The sequence below is a fragment of the Hypomesus transpacificus genome, chromosome 1 (assembly GCF_021917145.1).
Source record: "Hypomesus transpacificus isolate Combined female chromosome 1, fHypTra1, whole genome shotgun sequence".
In the NCBI taxonomy this organism is placed as follows: Eukaryota; Metazoa; Chordata; class Actinopteri; order Osmeriformes; family Osmeridae; genus Hypomesus; species Hypomesus transpacificus.
In genome coordinates this window covers 10,376,804-10,395,256 of record NC_061060.1, presented here as the reverse complement: position 1 = coordinate 10,395,256, position 18,453 = coordinate 10,376,804, and the positions used below count along the sequence as shown (strand labels likewise).

The 18,453-nt window shown below is 46.8% G+C and overlaps 1 protein-coding gene across 2 annotated transcripts; it reads right to left on the bottom strand.

Moving 5' to 3' along the window:
• Nucleotides 1–691: 691 nt before the first annotated feature.
• On the bottom strand, nucleotides 692–14,561 carry inppl1b (inositol polyphosphate phosphatase-like 1b). Of its 2 annotated transcripts, XM_047017120.1 has the most exons (26): nucleotides 12,840–14,559; nucleotides 11,683–11,746; nucleotides 9,091–9,229; nucleotides 8,807–8,939; nucleotides 8,336–8,476; nucleotides 8,151–8,232; nucleotides 7,804–7,893; nucleotides 7,556–7,684; nucleotides 7,277–7,391; nucleotides 7,073–7,173; nucleotides 6,833–6,935; nucleotides 6,419–6,615; nucleotides 6,127–6,244; nucleotides 5,833–5,929; nucleotides 5,400–5,638; nucleotides 5,145–5,233; nucleotides 4,558–4,639; nucleotides 4,174–4,263; nucleotides 3,954–4,067; nucleotides 3,760–3,848; nucleotides 3,588–3,675; nucleotides 3,322–3,474; nucleotides 2,821–2,902; nucleotides 1,951–2,734; nucleotides 1,727–1,842; nucleotides 692–1,634 (listed from the first exon to the last, which is right to left on the bottom strand). In XM_047017120.1, the coding sequence occupies exons 1-26, from the start codon at nucleotides 12,974–12,976 to the stop codon at nucleotides 1,541–1,543; spliced, it is 3,666 nt and encodes a 1,221-aa protein (XP_046873076.1). In that variant the 5' UTR covers nucleotides 12,977–14,559; the 3' UTR covers nucleotides 692–1,540. The 2 variants fall into 2 exon arrangements, with proteins under 2 accessions (XP_046873076.1, XP_046873156.1); XM_047017200.1 differs by lacking the exons at nucleotides 692–1,634; nucleotides 1,727–1,842; nucleotides 2,821–2,902 and having other exon boundaries at nucleotides 2,190–2,734; nucleotides 12,840–14,561.
• Nucleotides 14,562–18,453: the final 3,892 nt, after the last annotated feature.

Below are 18,453 nucleotides of genomic sequence, written 5' to 3'. Positions count from 1 at the left end.
CCAGTCAGCACAGAGGGATGTGTTAGCTCTTGTTATAATAAGTAACTGAGGGTTACACACACACAGGCACACACACACAAACACACACATGCAGGTTTTTCTGGATTTACCATGGGAATGGTGAATCCCTCTACCTGGTAGAGACATTGGTATCTGTCTCTACCTGTCTCTACCTGTACCAAGATTTGCTTCTGTGGACTTTCGCCAGTATTCAGAGGCCCTATACATATACACAATTGCATGACCTGTTTTACAGAAAAGTTTTGTTTCTTGTAAATATCCTTTTAGGTCTGTGATGTAAGACCTTATCATGAGAAAAAGTGAGAGTGGTTAAGACGGTTGGTTTATGTGGTATTTCAACTAGGAAGTGGTGACTAATTGGTGTTTTGAATAAAGGAAAACTAAATTAGGTGTGAAGAAAATGAAGTGTAAACTGATGAGAATTGACCTAAAGCATACAGAACATAGAAATAGCTGTGAATATGGCCACTGAACAATTATTTATCACCGCCATGTTCCATAGACAGTTCATCTTTATAAGAGAAAGAGATCTTCCAACGTTTAAAATGTTACCTGTGTCCTCAAAAGATGATCAGAATGGTTCTTTTTTCAAGTGTTATTCAGTCAACCATGTTTGTTGTCATAGACTTCGAAGTAAAAACATATTAAGACCTATTGATTTAAAATACTATTTTGTTTTATATGGAGAAGAAGATGCAGTCTGAGATACCCTAATCCTACCCCTATCCTATTCGATGTTAGATCGGGATAACTTTTTCAGAACTCAAGTCATCAACCAAAATTCATATAAACAGGGAGTGACTGTGTTAGAAGCCACAAAGACAGCACCACCGGGGTGCGGAGCTGGGCAGGTGTCAGGCAGGAGTTGAACATCCTTCACTGTTGCATGGCTGCATAAACAGACACTCTGGATCTCTCAGTCAACAGTTGATTTTATGGATTTGATGTCATTTCGTTTTAGAAGGCAGTAAAACAGGGCAGAGTCACTGATTAAGTGATGAGATAATAACAGTTTCCAACAGTAAATATGTACAGCTATACATTTCATGCTCTGTGGGTTTTTTAGAGGGGTTTTATAGGTTGCGAGCAGACCTCTATAGGAGGAGAGCAGATAAAATGGTACAAGGGGATATGAGGCATGGAGATGGAAAGTAAACACTAACCGCTGGTGAGTGTGGAGAATGGTGGGGGCGGTTTAACACCACAGGCCAGGTTAGAGTCATGAGCTGAATTGTGTATTTAACAGGCATTTCTCTGTCAAAGCTAGACTGGTGAACTTTTAAGATCAGTATCTGTATTGGGATATGTGCCCTGTCTGTTGTCTATCTGCATACAGACAAATATGTTTTAACAGTACTGATTTAGTAAGTGAGGTGTAGACAAGGGCTAGAGGTTACTTGACGTTCAGTGATGTTGTCATCTGACAACAATACAGTCTATCTTTTCTGTGGGTTGAAGTCAGTGGCAGCAGGTTCCCTCTGATGGACCTGGGAGTGTGGGGTGTCTTCTCACTGCCAGGTCAGTCCCATATTCTAGGCAGGTTCTCCAGGATCCTCCGTCGGTGCGAAGGGTTGATCACCCCAGCAGCATGCAGATCCTCCTCAGTGATTCCACTAAAGAGAGAGGTCAAAGGTCAATTCCGTCTAGACTTCTGATATGAACTGAGCTAATACTCTTTTAGGCTCTAACAATACATGATATGAACCTGAAGTAGTGGAGATCGTCCCAGCCATTGAGACTGAGCCCCAGGGTGTATCTCTGGAGGCCCAGCATGCTGAGCAGCTCTTGTACTGTCTCTGGAGCCCCATGGTGGATGCACATCTACAAAAATCAACAATATCAATGAAAAAAAAAAGATTGTGATTAAGATAGTTTGTCCTTACAATGTGGGAGCTACTGGATTGGTTCACTGGCACAATCAGCACTTACCTCATTCTCCCAGCTGCAACCCCTCTCTGTAACCCTGGCTGGGCCATTCCTCTGGGCTGACCTCTGGCCCGCCGTGGCGGACCCTTGGTGGTACGAGGGGAAGAAGTCCACTTCACTGAGAGATTTGGCGATCTGCAGGGCGGTGAGGGAGCTGTCCCCTGGAGTCCCAGCCGGAGGCTCCACCACCCAGGGAGTCGGGGCCGGACAGAGGGCCACGCGGGCGGATACGTAGGGGTACAGAGAGGGGGTCTCACCGCCCTGGACCAGGTTGGTCCGCTCATATCTCATGGACTGATTCCTCCTGGTTGTCTCTCTGTAGATGGTTGAGTGGTTCATGTACACGTTCCTCTGGTTCTTGACCGGGAGGATAGCGTCCTGGACAGCATTGTTTTTAACAGCCCTGGGTGGTGAGGGCTGTTCCTGGTACAGGGAAGTAGTGCTGTTTGGGGGTGAGGGCATGGGAGGTGGATCTTTAGACGGGAAGAGCTGATAGGAGGAGTTTGTCTGAGTTGAAGGAAGTTCATTGGCGGAGGAGTAGCGCGGCAGGATGGCCGGGATCTCGATCTCTGTGAAGTCAGACCTGCGAGTCGATTTCCTGTTGGCGCCCCACCGCCCCGAGAGTTTGGGGAGCTGCAGAACCTCGTTACCTGACCAGACCACCTGAGGGTCCCTGCGATGGGGCGGGGCCTCCTCCACTTTGCTGAGCACTGGAACGCCCTCAAAGATGAAGTAGGCGGGGTTAGTGTAGCTGCTGGCAGTGGTCTTAGGAGGAATGTCCGATGATCTGAAAGGGGTGTACAGAAATGTGAATCAACATTTCACATCTTTCTTTCCCATGATCAGATATGGTTTCAGAATGGGAGTTGTTACCGGCCGAATGGAGCTCGAGTCGACTGGGGAGACAAGTGACCCTTCACCACATCCTTCTCATCTTTCTCAAAGCAGAACCATTCTAAAAGAAGAGGAAGAACGTGCTCACTGGTTCACCAACTGTGTTAACGGGGTGGAGGGGGAGGCAAGCTTGCCTTGAAATGTGTGTATTTGTGTGTGTGTGTGTGCCACATGTCCTGACCTGGGGGGCACATCCTCTCTCTCCAGTGAGGGGCTCAGGATGCATCTGGTCAGCCAAAGTGGAGCCGAAAGAGGAAACAGTAGCAGAAACCAGCAAAGGCACGAGCCAAGACATTGGCCATGGAGGAACCAAATAGAGGAAGCAATGAATGATACATAGAGGAACCAGGGAGCACTGGGGCGCCTGCCACAGAAGCCCAGTAGAAAGTGATGAGCAAGCAGAGGTGGAGCAGGAGAGGAGGCCCTACAGCAAAGGCGGCGGTGGGAGCAGGCTGGGGGGGGGGGGGGGGTCTGACCAACCATAGATCTTCTCCCGCGTTCCTCTCCTGTCCTTGGGCACGTGGACCCGGACCCTCCCCCTGATGGAGCCCATCTCCTCACCTCGGTGGCTCAGAAATGTCTCAAACGGCTCAGACGCGCCGACGAGGGAGCGCAGCGCCACACAGCACTCTCCTGTAGAGGAGAAGCAAGGTAGAAGGTCAAAGGTTCCTGAGGGACAGAAGGATCTCACCTCGTTGTTGGGGCGTTATGAAGGAGGGAAAGTAAGGGAGTGGCCAGTGACGAACCATATGACTCGAAGCCATCACATGACTTGATGGACAACAGCAGGTGCTGATCCTGAAGATACTCCATGTCAGAAATGATCGGAAGAAGCTACGAACACAGACACACGCTTTAATTTGTCAATGGAATGAGACTTGATTCCGATTTCTGCTATTGGGTAAGTTAATTGGTTACTTTGGGCAGCTGTTTAGTGGACCAGGCCAGTTTCAGGAAGCCAGGCACATCACAGCTTTGTGAGTCATTCTCACTAGAGCGCCGGATCTCTGCACACACAGATAAGAAACTCACTCAGTAACAACATGACCCACCCTAATTGAATCAATGAATTGACCCCAAAGTGAAAACATGATGATGGAATGACTTAAGACCTTCTAAGCAGGACGAATGGAGCTCAATGAAGAACTTGGCTTTGCTAGCTGTCTTCACAATGGCCTCAACCACCTCCAGCTCAATCCAGGCTCGCTCCATGCTCAAGTTTGGGTCTGAAATGACGGATGCATACATATCACAGAACCAGATTTAGCAAAGGCACTGAATGGCATTTAGAATAATGCGGGTGCTATTGTGTTAGTCTCCCAACAGACTTACCTATTTTTGAGACATACTGTGATGTCACACCAACTTGGAAGGTGGCGAACACTGGGGAGTGGTCGCTGGTGAAGATGTCATCAGTACAACCTGAGAAGATGAAAATGTTGGCTGATTTTTGGAGGGGGTTCTTCACAGAGTCCACAAGTGAGAGCCACAAGAAGGAAATGAGTCAGTGTGTATGCGACCCGCAGACCAAAGCAGTAGGACTTGACACTCGAGTGAACCTTCACATTGTTGTTTTACACAAAACAAGTGATGAAAGAATATTTCAAAAATGTCCAATATGGGAAGGCCACAGAAACAAACATTGTATCCCATATTTGAACTTTCAGTCACCACAATGTTAGTGTTCCTTGGCATTCAGAGACCTTCCAAACGTACCGTAGGAAGTACAACTGATGTGTGTGTCTGGGTAGCTCTTCCACAAAACACGGTCACACCACGAAGGCACATTAACACGCACCTGCAAACAAGCAGTTGGGATTTGTCTGTCAGCAAAATGTGTGTTTCGTGTGGGTGTACATCTGCCAGGAATATGCATGAAAAGATGATTTCAGAATGATGCTTTCGACCCTGCCTGCTTGCCCAGCTGTACCAAACATACCTCTGCAAACCTAATAATAGCGGTCCTGACAGCTGCCATCAAAGCTACGGCCCCAAAGTGACCCCCCATAGAGATGGTAGGGTTACACATGAAAATATGTGTGACAGAGTGTTATGGGGCTTTATTTAGAATGTGTACAATGTGTGGTTCCTACGGCCAAAAGTCCCAACTTAACATTAAGGTAACATCCAATGTGCTTTACTTGGGTCAAAAGAATAATGGAGAATGGAGATGACATTTTCTGGCTTTCTAAAATGTTATTGAGATAACATGGATCTGCACAGTGACTCGGGTGCCCTTCACAGTGGTGGCTACATTATGAGGAAGGGGCTATGGTGGACTGAAGGTTGCAACAGTGACTAACCCCGGACGTCTTGTATTTCTGCCATAGGTAGCAGTCCCTGGACCCCCGCTCATATCTGTAGGTGGGTGGAAACTCAATCTTCTCCTCCTCTTAAACAGGACAAGGAGAAGGACAAAGAGAGAAGACAAAAGATGAAGGACGAAGGGGGATTGCATTCAGTCAAGAGGAGGATTCAATAATTGATTGAGATATCGTGAACATAGCATCGGGCCTCCTCGTCAACTCTTACAATCTTAGCACTTGAACACAACTCACTGAAGTTGAGAAAGGCTTTCCTCTTGTGCCTCTCTCTAGTCAGCTGGTCGGCACACATCAACGCCTCAAACTTTCGCTTGGACACGTGCTCCAGTATGTCCTGCACCTCCAGGTCCAGGCGGTAGTTGAGGTCTCCACACCAGAAGAGGTGTGTGAAGCGCAGGCTGATATCAAACGAACTGAGCTGCTTGTCCCCTAGAGACAGCAGACGTAGGATGTCTGCACAGTTCTGGTTCCTCCTGACAGAAACACACACACACAACACTTCCATTCAGGGGCTGAAGAAACATCACAGCAGCTGTATCTGCTCAAAGGAAAACGTCAGAGGAGACACAACCCAGTCTTATATTAGTTCATATCTGTGTTTTTCAACTCGCATGTAATCTATGAAGGAGCAAGTATGTAGGCCTGTAAAGGGTGTTAGGGTGTCTACCTAAGTACTTTCTCACTCCCAGAGGTCAGATGGCAGTTAACAAAGCCAAAGGAGGTTCCGCTGAATAGGAAGGAGATCCCAACAGCACCCTTGTTTCCTGGAACACACATAACAACCATGGAATTTAAGAACTATTAATCACGCCCTGATGTTTTTGGCTGGTAGCCATAGGCTAGTGTAGTGTGTGTGTGTGTGTGTGTGTGCGTGTGTGTGTGTGTGTTTGTGCGTGTGTGTGCTATCATTGATCAGGAAGGAGATTATGAGGGTGTTAATGTCCTCTTTGGATCACTGTACCCAGTGTGTTCCCTAGGCCTGTCTTTACACTGGCTGTGTTGACATGGCTGATGCGGCTCTCGTGCTCTGGCTTCACAAACACAGCCAGCTTCATGTTCCACAGGGACTGCACTGCCACCTTCAGGACAGAGAGAAACACTACCGTTACATGGCCCACCACAACACCACAGCTTCAGTGACGGTCAAAAGCAAGACATCTTGAAATAGTATCACAGACTGACAATAAAGACAAAGAAGATAACGGATGACATTAATAACATTGCGCCAAAGACGGAGGAGCAGATCTACCCACCGGTTTGTAGTGGAAGTGCGTGTGACTGTGCAGTGTGGCCTTGACATGCTCCGTCCACTCCCTCTCACCCTGCGGGTTCTCCTGGGTGCCCAGAGCGTAGACGTCGTGAGGGAGCAGGGCGGTGGAATCATCTAGCGTTTGGCCCAAACCACAGCAGGTCACCCAGGACTGCAGGCTGCGAGGGGGCGGGGAGCCACCTGGATGCAGCACACACACGTTCACACACACCACACACACTGATTTCTTACCATGACTCCTTGAACTACTTTAATATGAATATTTGATGTTTCACCCCTTACATCCTTCAATTCAAAATGGAATCCATCAATTAGTCTAATGATTGACATTGATAATGATTGGCATGACTGTCTTGAACAGTGCGAGAAGCAGTGTGTGGCAAGGAGGGTGTGTTACCCATGTTCCAGGTTCCCACAAACACAGAGATGACATCAGGCTCAGTCAGCTGGGAGTGTCTGGTCTTCATCACCTGCAGCAGCTGACAGAAGGCTTCTCGCTTCTGATTGGAGAAAGGTGGAACGCACTCTGACGTTGCTCATTCAAGCAAAAGAACATTGTGCAGAACATGTAGGAATGAGAAGTCAAGAAAAGGCTTGGCGGAGGAGGTCAGGTGGTCATGTGCTGGCTCTGTCTTACTCGGGCACTCTCAAACATCAGCTCTCGTGGTGGGTTGTGATGACTGTCCACCACCATGCGGAGCTTGGCCGAGCTGCTCTGGAACTTGACGAGCTGCAGAACTAACACGCACACACCACACACATACACAATCAACGATCAATGTCACCCTTCCACATTTTTGTCAGAATTTGGAAGTTGTTGTTAGATATTTTGGGCTCTCACTGCGCTCATGTGAGACCGTCTCCACCCGGAACGAGCCAGTTTTCCTGTCGAACAGCAGTACTCCTGTGTCTACATCCACTGACACCGTCTGTCTGCCGTACCGCACCATCTTCACCTGGACACACACAAATACACACACAGTAGCAAAACACAGCTAAGGGTTTAGTTTCGTACAACAAATCCCCTGTCCCACCCACAGAATATCCCAAACTGACTGTCCTAATGTTTTGACCACATGTATAACATGCAACACCCCAACCCTTTCCTTCCCAACTCTACCTGAAAGGAGTGAACAGGCGTGGGCCTGGCATGGCTCTTGGCCACATGAGCAGGGGATGGCTCAGGGGGAGGGGCAGGCTGCACAGCCAGATTGTGATTGGTCACGGCATCTTGCAGAGCATTTAACACCTGCATGTGAAGAGCACAAAGTACTCTGGATCATCAGTCGGGTGACTCACAAGGTTCAAACTGATCTGAGAGACTGTAGCGGGCGTCTGTGGCATAGACACTGTGTGAGCAGTACACACCCTCTTCTCCAGGGATGAGAGGAGACTGACTAAGGCTGAGATCTTAAACAGCAGGTTGTCCATCTCTACCTCCGGAACCAACCCCAAGTTCTGCAGTGTAACAAGTGTGGGTGAACAGCACAGCAGAGGGTTACATAAAATAAATATTAAACATTTACAGCATGTCATTGTGTCATAGTTCAGCCATACTTGTACTAGTATGAGTCCTGGAGTACATTTTCAGTACTCAAAGTGAAGTTTCTTCATTAGTTCACTAGGGGGGGTAGTAAATCAGGTTTGTTTGACACAAATCCCCACAGATATGAATCCCTCCAGAGCTAGGCTGGCATACTGAACCGGTGCAGCACCTGTGAGCTGGTCAGAGGGCAGGTGGGATGATCAAACACTTTGGCCAGGGTCTCCAGACTGGACAGGGTCAGGTCGATCTCACTGTGGATCAATGACTTTCATACATCATTACCTGGACCATAGCATTCATACAATGATGCAAACATTGAAGTTTACAGGGGCATGTAGACAGGTGCTGATGTACCTGTGGAGGCCCTGGCAGGCTGTGCCCAGGGTACGGTGAAGGTGGCGCAGCCGCGGTGCCCCCCTGCGGACTCCCTCCATGTCCATGGGCAGGTCACTGCGTAGGTACTCACTGAGCGCGCTCACCACCTCGCTTGCCAGGCTGCAGCACCAGGGGAGGAGATCGCCAACACATGGTTCAAAATAATAAACCATAATCTCTCCAAAACCTAAAAGTTATCTATTACTACCAGGTACACAATTACCTATCAAGATAACCAACAACTTTTTGACTTTGGATTCGTTTTTAGCAGACAATTTTATCCAAGCGTTGAACAGGGATCTATTCACAATTGATCTATTCAAAATGCATCTGTTCATAGTGGATCTGTTCATAGTGGATCTGTTCATAGTGGATCTGTTCCAGGAACATCCTTTGCTGTGTTGTGCTAGACTGTGGTAAACAGTGGTGTTGTGTAATGGGGTTCCGTACCTGGGAGTGCAGAGTTCCTGTAGTCTGTGGAGGAAGAGGGTGTGGGGTGGAGGGGTGGCGGCAGGCCCGGTAGGAGGGGCTGGGTTGGCTGAAGAAGGAGAAGAACCGCTTCCTGGCTTCTCTTCATCGCCATCTGCATCATATTAAAACTATGAGGATTTCTCTGACATCGCACATTCTCAAAGTAAATACAGACTTCCATTCCCAAAGTACTCTGTATGTGTGCTGAAGGTTTGCTGATGTGCGATATGTGTGTGTTGTGAGGGAAAGGGAGGGAGACCTACCTGAGCTGTCATCCCCAGCTTCAGAGTCTCGTCCAACAGGGTACCACAGGGGTGAGACCAACCCCTTATGGGGGTTCTGGTACCCCAAAACCAGATCCCCCAGTGTGCGGAAACAGTTCACCTGAACCCCTTGAGTTGTCTAAAGGTAAAACACACACCCATGCATGCACACACACACACACAACAGACTATGTGTACATTACATGTACAACTGTGAATACTGCAGGCATACCAAACAAACACTGTCCTGAAAGGTTCGACCAAAAACACACCATGACTAAACACCCAAATATTAAATTTCACTTACGTCAGGTAGCTGACAGAATACAGAACAGAACCAGAAATGGAGGAATACAACTGTTTCTCCAACGCTAACAGCAAACAGAACCGTCAGATCACAGACGGTTTATATAACCTGCATTCTGTTACTCAGCTGGTACGTTGCAAAGACAAAGTAATTAACACATAAAACACTCAGAGACTGCAGGTAGGTCTGTTCTGATATCTGATTTAGCTAGTTGTTGCTGTTGTTGCAAATCTAATAAATTCAAGGGGGGTGGAGCTTCAGCTCCTTCAGGCGACACGCCCCCCCAGTATCAAGCAGAGAAGAATGCTGATTTTTTGAAGTCTAATTTAACATTCTTGTCTGTGTTTTTTTAATTCGAATTTGGATGGGTAGTTAACAACACATTCTTCTGTGGTGTGATGAATTCAAAACTAAATTTCAGTTCTGCTTTACAGCATCTGTAAGTGTTTAAAGTGTCTATGTGTGTTATTATGCTGTATTCAAGTCTAGTCTTCAACTCTATACAGTATGTCTTGGTAAGGACCACTAGTCAATCTGTTTCTCAATGGGGGAAAAAAAAAGTTTCCTGCCTCAGTTTGCATGACAGAATCTGATCCAGATTAGGGTCCTGTGGGTTTCAGAAAGCCCACGTCCTCAGTCTGGCAACTCGCAAGCGTGGCTACTATAAAGTGTATTAAACCACTTCACTGCCAGTTCCCTATTTACTGTGGTGTACACCCTTACTATAAACAGACAGCACCACAAACAAACACACGCTCCGTCAACCTACAAACACAAGTGTTTAATGGCCTATAAAATGACAATATTCACACATCCACAGACACACACACAGACGCCAGCGTCAGATGATATCACCCAAATACACGCTTTGATGCCTCTCAAAACACAGACCCACTGACACAGGCCAGGAATTCCACAAACCCAGGGCCGTGGAGCACAGATACACACAGCACGATTACTAAATAATGAGCCCTTTTCTTGTTTGTCTTATTTTAGAGATTATTGTTTTCATTTCGCAGCTGAAGAAACCATTTGTGGCAGCAGTGACCTGTTTCTAACAACAGAGACTCTCACTGAATTATACTTTTTTATTTTCTCTTTCACAAAAAGCTCTTAAAAATAGAGGAAGAGAGTGACACTGGAGTTTGAGAAAGACAATTAAAACCCCTTATGATATAGCCAGCCTTCTAAGTAAACACAAGTAGTAAAGTAATCCATCCCTTTCCACTGTATTGGCTGCTTGAAGCTAATCTGCTCATGGGAAACTTTCACTAGCTTCAGTGGAAAACAGATGAAATAGTACTAATACGTGGAGGGGCACAGCCCTTCTCTCAAAACAGAGCGAGTCTGTGGTGTCTCCTGGTCGGAGCCCTGTTAAACAATTGTGAGACAAGCTTTACTGAGCTCTTTGGAGTTAACATGCTTGAGGAATGCTTGGGCTGGCTTGTGGTCTGCCACTTCACCGGTATTTGTTAGCGTGCGTTTTGTTCTTTTCTGAAATTGGGACCAGACGCAGTCAGTCTTAGAACTAGTCCATTATATCCAGTTACCAGCCACAGATACACACCCAACTAACCCACACATAGTACGTAATACAAACACAGTTTATGTGTAGAACACACATACACAAACAAGCTCACACACACCTACACATGCACACAAATAAACAGACCCAGCCCCTTGTGGGTTTTCAGTATGGCGTATTGTGGACATGGTCAGTGACCCAGTGCGTGGGTGTTGCAAGAATCTGTGTGACACACACACATACACACACACACACATGCACAGACTCAAACACACACAAGCACAAACATACACACGCACACACAGTTTCCTCTGTGTCCTGCTGAGGTCATTAACCAAGCACGCGGCCGCATGGCAGTGATGCCAATCACACAACAAGCCTGCAGCAGTGGTGGCAGACAAAGGAGAGCATCAGAACACATCCAGCTTTGTTTTTCTTCTAACTGACCAGAGACCCCATGGCTGCATACAACTCCAGTTGTCCTACTGAAGCACAAATTAATGTTTCCATTGTGCTTGACGAGAGTTGATGAATCATTCTGTGTGTGTGCTGATTGCCTAGCAGAACCAGATTCTACAAACAATTACATTAAGAGCTTACTGCTCTAGCAGTTTTAGAAGAAGCATTGTACAGTACTACTGGAATTATTCTGTTAGGGTGTCTTCTTCTTTGAGCTAGCCAGTGTTGATATGAATTGCTGCTCTAACAGATTCAGGAAATGAGTCCTGCTCCATGACTCTGAGAGCAGCTGCTCACTCACCTGAACAGCAAGAAGACCGTCTGCATCAGGGAGGATACGATAGGTGTGAACATGGCGCTGGAACCTGCAAAAGAAGAATGTAAACATTTATACATTGTGCGTGGACAGAAAAGCGTTTAAGGTTTTGGAGAAGAAATTAGGATTAAAGGCAGAACATTTGATGTGGGTTGGGGGTGGAACAAGGACCAGATGTGCCACGCTTGTTAGGATTGTTACTTGTGTTTCTTAACTTTACACCAGGGGCTTCACACCTCACTCAGGGAGCACACAGGTCTCTCTTTTAGATATTACAACTTTCACGGAGGCAGGAAGTGCCTGACCTAGACTTTGTAGACAAGGTCATTGACCACCTTGTCTATCCTCGGGTTGGATCCTACACCCCAACACACCATTGAATGAGGACGTTTATGAGCTAACCACAATACAAAAGGTACAGTGAGGAAACAGAGACAAGACAAAGCCCAGAAGACAGAAGCGTGGTTAAATAAATAGCGAGAGAATAGGAGAAGGAATGAGGAGTGAGAGGTGGGGGGGGGGGCAGCATGAGAGAGTGCACATCAGCATGAGCAGGGCTCAGCTTTCAGGAATGTGCCTGGCTCAGGACGATGAGCGCAGAAAGCCGTGCGGTCACCAGAGCTCCCGCCCTCCTCCAGGCCCTGGGGCCCTCCGAGCCAGGCTGGGGAAGCCGGGAGGGGAAGAGAGAAAAGGGACGCTCTTGAGCCAGGGTACAGCTCAACAAACAGGACTGAGTTTGTAGTATGGACAGAGAGAGAGAACGAGAGAGAGAGAGGGAGAAGCAGTGAGAGAGAGACAGAATCTCAGCCATCTGATGGAGTTGACAGAGGAACAGACTGCTGAAGCTATTCTCTAACACAGACACACAGACACAAGCATGGAGACCTAGATCAGCTGAAGGACTGAGGGGAGTTCACACAGCAACACCAGTGTGGGGGGGGTGTGCATGTATGTGTTGATGTGAGTGTGAGGCTCACAGAGAAATAATGACCATGTTGCTGCTTGACAGGAGCAGAGGGGAGTGGCTCACAAACACACACACATGACTGAGCAAATGTGTCTGCTTTGTGTGAGTGTGTGCTTGTGTGCATGTGTACTGTATATACTGGATGTGTGTGTGTGTCTGCAGGAACGGTACTCACAGTACACACAGGGCGTAGGCTCCAGGTACAGACTCACTGTTCCTAACAAGGAAGCTGCCATCCCTCCCTGCTCGAGCCAGCAAATCCTCTGCATGCACACGGCTGATGTCCCGGTGATACCAGGCCGCTGTGGCCATGATGATTCCAGCAGTCAACCCTCCGTCGTCCGTGAGGAGAGTGTCTGTTCTCCAACGTTATCCACAACAATGTCTGACAGACACACATAGACACACATGGCGATGAGACATGACTGTCCAATGAGGAGTTGTCGTTGTGTGGTACTCCGGAGGGTTTAGAGCTTTCCCATCATGCTCCTCTCCCCAGTCAGTTCCAGTAGGGACAGAGTACTCCTCTTCCTTGTTTTCATCAGCCAGAATGCCACTGGGTCAGACATAAGGGAGAGGTGTGAAGCGGGAATAGGACTTCCCCACACCAGGGTAGTCTGTGTGTGTCCTCAAATACAACAGTTCCTCCTTGATGAGCTCTGGTCCACTTCGCTCATTAGCAACCGCTCATTCCCCTTAGCGAGGGTTTGTAGCTCCCTTTTCTATAGAAACAGGCGAGTCTCCCAAGTACACAACAATGAATTACAATAAAGAGTGAGAGAGAGAGAACAGAGGGAGGGAGAGCTATGGGAGAGAGAGACCAGAAGAGAGGACCAGCAGGGCATGAATGAAGCCTAGCCCTCCTGACGCAGAGTGAGAGGGTGTAGCCTCCGCGCCACAAACACAGCCCTCCTGCTGTGTCCTAAAAAAAAAACCACGCAAACAGCATAGGAAAGAAGAACTAAGAACAGCATAAGCAGTGACAATCAGCTGCACACAGCCCTCGCAGACACCCCACATGAAACTGAACCAGCCATGCGACAGAAACCAGACAAATTCAAATGATTTTCCAGTTGTTTCTCCATATAAGGGAAAGATAGTAAAAAAAAAAAGTTTCGCTGATGGTTGCTGCCTCTCTCTGATTCCTTCTTGCTCTCTCTCAGGTCACATGTTGGCTTCTATAGCGTGAGGCTGTGCTGCATGCAAGTGTGTGAGGGTGTGTGTAGACAGCGCCGTGTCCTCGTTGTGGTGTGTCCAGTGTGTCTCCAGGGTGTCCTCAGAAAGGAGTGCAGAGGACAGCTCCAACAGCCCTCGGCCCAAGCACACAGAGGAAGTTACTGGTTTACAAAGAAAGGGATCGAAGGAAAAAAAGAGAAAAAAACACCCAGATGCAGCCTGGAGAATTCCTGCGAGTGACTTCACTTCATCACTAGTGTGTGTGCCGGCCCTGCCAGCAGGCAGCTTCCTCTCCGGGGCCAGCCCTCCCTGCTCTCCTCCTTCAGACCCTCCTTTCCTCCTCCACCCTTCCCTCAGCTCCTCCTTCCTTAAATCCAAACACAACGCACAGCCTCGCGCATTCAGGTGGGCCGTTTTGGCTCAGACTCCAGCTGCCTCACTTCCAATTTCTCGTCTTCCTACTTGTTTTTCCTCTGTGCTGGCTTGCTTTATCTCCTCCCACCCTCGCTCTCTCTTCCTCTCTCTTGCGCCGCCTTTCTTTTTTGTCATTGTCCGTGTCTCCCAAAGCCCTTTTTCTCTGCCTCTTCCGAGCCCAAAAAGAAAAGCAGCCACCATATGGTTATGATCATCCTTGACTTTCTGCACGAGTCTTATTTTTGTCCTCAGCAAACAACGCCCCTCCTGCCCTTCCTCCCTCCCTCCTCTCCTTTCCCTCTCTTCTCCTCCTCTCCCAATGTTCTCCAAGGGGGAGTGGCAGTGGGAGTCTGCGGGCAGCTGTTTGGCTCCAGCTTTACTGTTTCTCTTTTACTACTCAGCAAAATCCGTCACCCCCCAACCACAGCCCCCATAATAGACTCATAATACACATAGACACACAAGACCGTTCCATCATCCAAACACCCCCCTTCCTCCCCCGGCTATAATGTCATTTTCTAGATTCCTCTATGTGATTGCCTCTTTCTTTCAGTTGAGAGACCCGTGCCCCTCCAACACTCACTCTCACACACATACACACACACCCATACATAGATACATACTGTATATCCATACAATCCTCACACACACTCCTGGCTCCTATCTCATCTCAGGGCAAACCCTTAGGTGGGTGTGCTCCTAGGTCTGTAGCTCAACAGATGTAAGATTACATGAGGGGACTGGTCAATCCCCCTCACTCAACACAAACAAACCTCTTACTGCCCCCTACTGGCAGATTCTCTGAACCTGAATATCTCTGGCATTTCATTTCACTGTCTTTGAGTTTAAAAACTTTTTGGGCAGCTCTCACCACCCTTTAACTGTGGCAAAGCATTCAATTACCAAAATGTCTCTTCTCTTAACTCAATGAAGTTGTCCTGGTCTATGCTCTGGTCTCTCCTTCGATCTCATTTCCCCATCCATCCACTTGCCCAAGGTACTGTGTTTCTGCTATCAGGATTTACAGAAGCTAAAAACAAACAGTCGCTGTGTCTGGCCTCCACCAGCCACTTCCACTTCTACTTTCTATAGTGACTTCTACTGAACCAGATGAAGCTGTAGTGTTTGTGTTTACAGGAGCAGGTGGTTGTGTGAATGACCCTTACCACAGAGGAGGTATACACATCTAGTATGCACAGAAATTATTGCTATGCATACTTGTATTACATACTTGTATTACTACTGTATATACTTGGATCATTACTGTGTATTATTGTGAATTACTGTGTAAACTTGTATTAACACTGTATTATACTTGAATTATTACTGTATTACTTATATTAGCGTCATTTTATTATTACTGTATTACTTGTATTACTACTGCATATATTTGAATCACATACTTGTATTTTTCTTAACCGTTTGATGTAAATTTTACTGAATAAGATGTCCTTGGGGGATATACAAAGTACTAATCTTCAGAGAGCAGACAACCAACAACAATTTCCCGTACAGCTAGCGATGGATCTATTAATAAACTCCAGGTTACGCTTCATGTATTTCAGTCAGTCATGCTATGTAAATGGTACTTAATCTGGCCTTCCTAGACAGAACGTACCACTGCATCAGACAAGGTTTCTGCATCTGTTTCATATAGACATCCTTGCTGCCATGCAACACAAAGTGAGACAACATACTGAAGGTAAAGTTATGAGCCACCTAAATGAACCAGTTTCTCATCTCTTTTCAGACACTCTTTCTACACAGGTCCTTTCAAAACCTAGCCATTTCCATCTAAGTATACTAACCTCTTGAACAACTAGTGGGGTTAAGGTAATACCAGGGTCCAGTACACAGACATTATTGTCCGACTATTTAAAGTTTGGGCCTAAATTTAAGAGAGCTTAGCTGTAAGGGGATTACACGAAGACGTTATCGTTACTGCTTCTCCTGCAGGTAAATCTGCCTCACATCACAGATCAGGAATAGCTTTAGAGCACCTCACTGACACCTGTTCTTGGTCCATTATTACTTTAATCACAGTAGGCTATCTTAGTAGTGTCTGGAGACAGACATGATGACAGGATCTGGCTGTGACAACAACAACTGTGTGGACGATTCTGAGCAAAATATTGCCCGACCCCTCCTTATTCTTCCCTCGTACGGATCATGATGTTAGCACGCAGTCCAGATTTAGGAACAACACGGCTGTGACAGCATCCCCTCTTTCTACTGGGACTGAGCCATGCTAAGCCTATTAAGGGAGCGAATGTGATGTGTGAAGGGAAGGTGATTTGAGCTGCTCTTATCATGGCTCAGGGCTTGCCTTCTGAAGTCCACAATCAGGTAACCAGAAGTACAGAGAAATGTAAGAGGCTTAACAGAAAGGCCAAGACTACACACAAATACTATTTGCACTGCCGGGCATATATGTGCACCTACAAAGCCTCTTAGTTTCACAGAAAACACAATGCTGTTTTTTTCACCACCAGGCCTGTATTTTTATGAAAATGGGTCTACGCATGAGTGAAGCACACATGTAAACGCACAAGGCTCTGGGGATTGGTTCTGAGAAGGAAGTGCTGGTTCCTCATTCATCAGTTTAGAAAAAGAAGTGAATTCTTCTGCAGCCTCTTTAATCAGTGTGGCACTACGGAGATCTATATGGGTGACGGTGACACACTAATGTCCCATCGCTCCATAATGCTGTACAAATATATAAGAAAGAGCTTCAAGATGGTACTGTACAGTGGACACGTGTATATAGGTGTTTGGGCTGCCCAGAAGGGTGGCAGTCTCACCTGCAGGCTGTGTTCCGGCGGTGCAATCCCCCCTTAGGGTTTCCCCAGGCAGGGAGGCTTTAAGGAGATCTCAGTCTATGTCCCAAGATGACCGATGATCTCAACCTCTGTAGCAGCATGAAGAGAACATGTACCAGACAGACCTCAGGTGGCCCTATTAGACCTGGCCATGCAGGTGTCCAAATCTACCTCGAGCCTTCAAGTCAAGACGGATCAACAAGCCCAGTTCATCTAGAAAATCTAGGAGGAAATAACAAATGACCAGGGAGAGCTTAAATGAATAGGAATGGATTGGGCCAGAGGGATATAACTCTACTGTTGCTGTTGAATTTACAGTTTGAATTGATTAAACAGTGATGTTCCAGTTAAATTGTACAATGCACAGTTGTGTGAAAGGATAGGATTAGGACCATGTTAAGGAATAAAGAGTTGTTCTCTGTCTGGGTAAAATCCATCTCATCAAGTGTTTGAGTTTTTTTTATTTGACTTTCAGTATCGCTCGTGTTTTCCTGATTTACTTACAGTAATTGTGATCTACAGCAGACTTTCTGATAGCCCCTATTCTCTCTCTCTCTCTCTCTCTCTCTCTCTCTCTCTCTCACTCTCTTGCTATCTCTCTACATACATTATGTATATACATGTCTACAGTGCATATGCAGTATCTATGCATATACATCACTACGGTGCATGAAGAATGGAATGCTTCATGTTAGCAAGTCATGGGTCACTACACATTTCTCTCTGCGTGCTCTAGGCTGATTTAGACAGGGCTTGACTGAAAGCCATCTGTTGTCCTGGCAACCACAGGAAACTAAATCCAGCTCCCTCCTGTCTATTACCAGACCATTGGAAGGGATTCCTCGATTGAATATCACCCTACAACAGACATGGACCCAGTGTAACACGACAAGAGGAAGAGAGAACGAGAGAGAAAGAGAGAAAGACAAAGGAGAGGAAAAGAGATGGAGAGGGACGTAGACTGAGATAAAGACACAGTGAAACGTTTCCAGTGATTTTGCATCTTTGATGTTATTGGCATCCCACACCACTGACTCATAATTTAAAGTACCAAAGAGTTCCAAAACTGCACACATACAGCACATGCCTGTCCAGGGGTGCCAACTGGCAAGGGACAACACCTTGTTACTATAATCCAAAACAAATGTTCACTATCCAAAGCACCCACCCTTTCAAATTGGACCTAATCCTTCCAAGTCGCATACTCTTCTTATTTTTAAATATGTCGTAGCCCAAAATACAACTGAAAAAGGTGCAGGCTAATGAATTAAGAAGATTGGGTCTAAAAGGAGCCTCCTATTGCAGCATGGGTAAGCTGAGGGGAGGTCTGTGAGGTTGATAGGTCGACGTATAAAGGAACGGTTGTTAGTGGACGCTCTC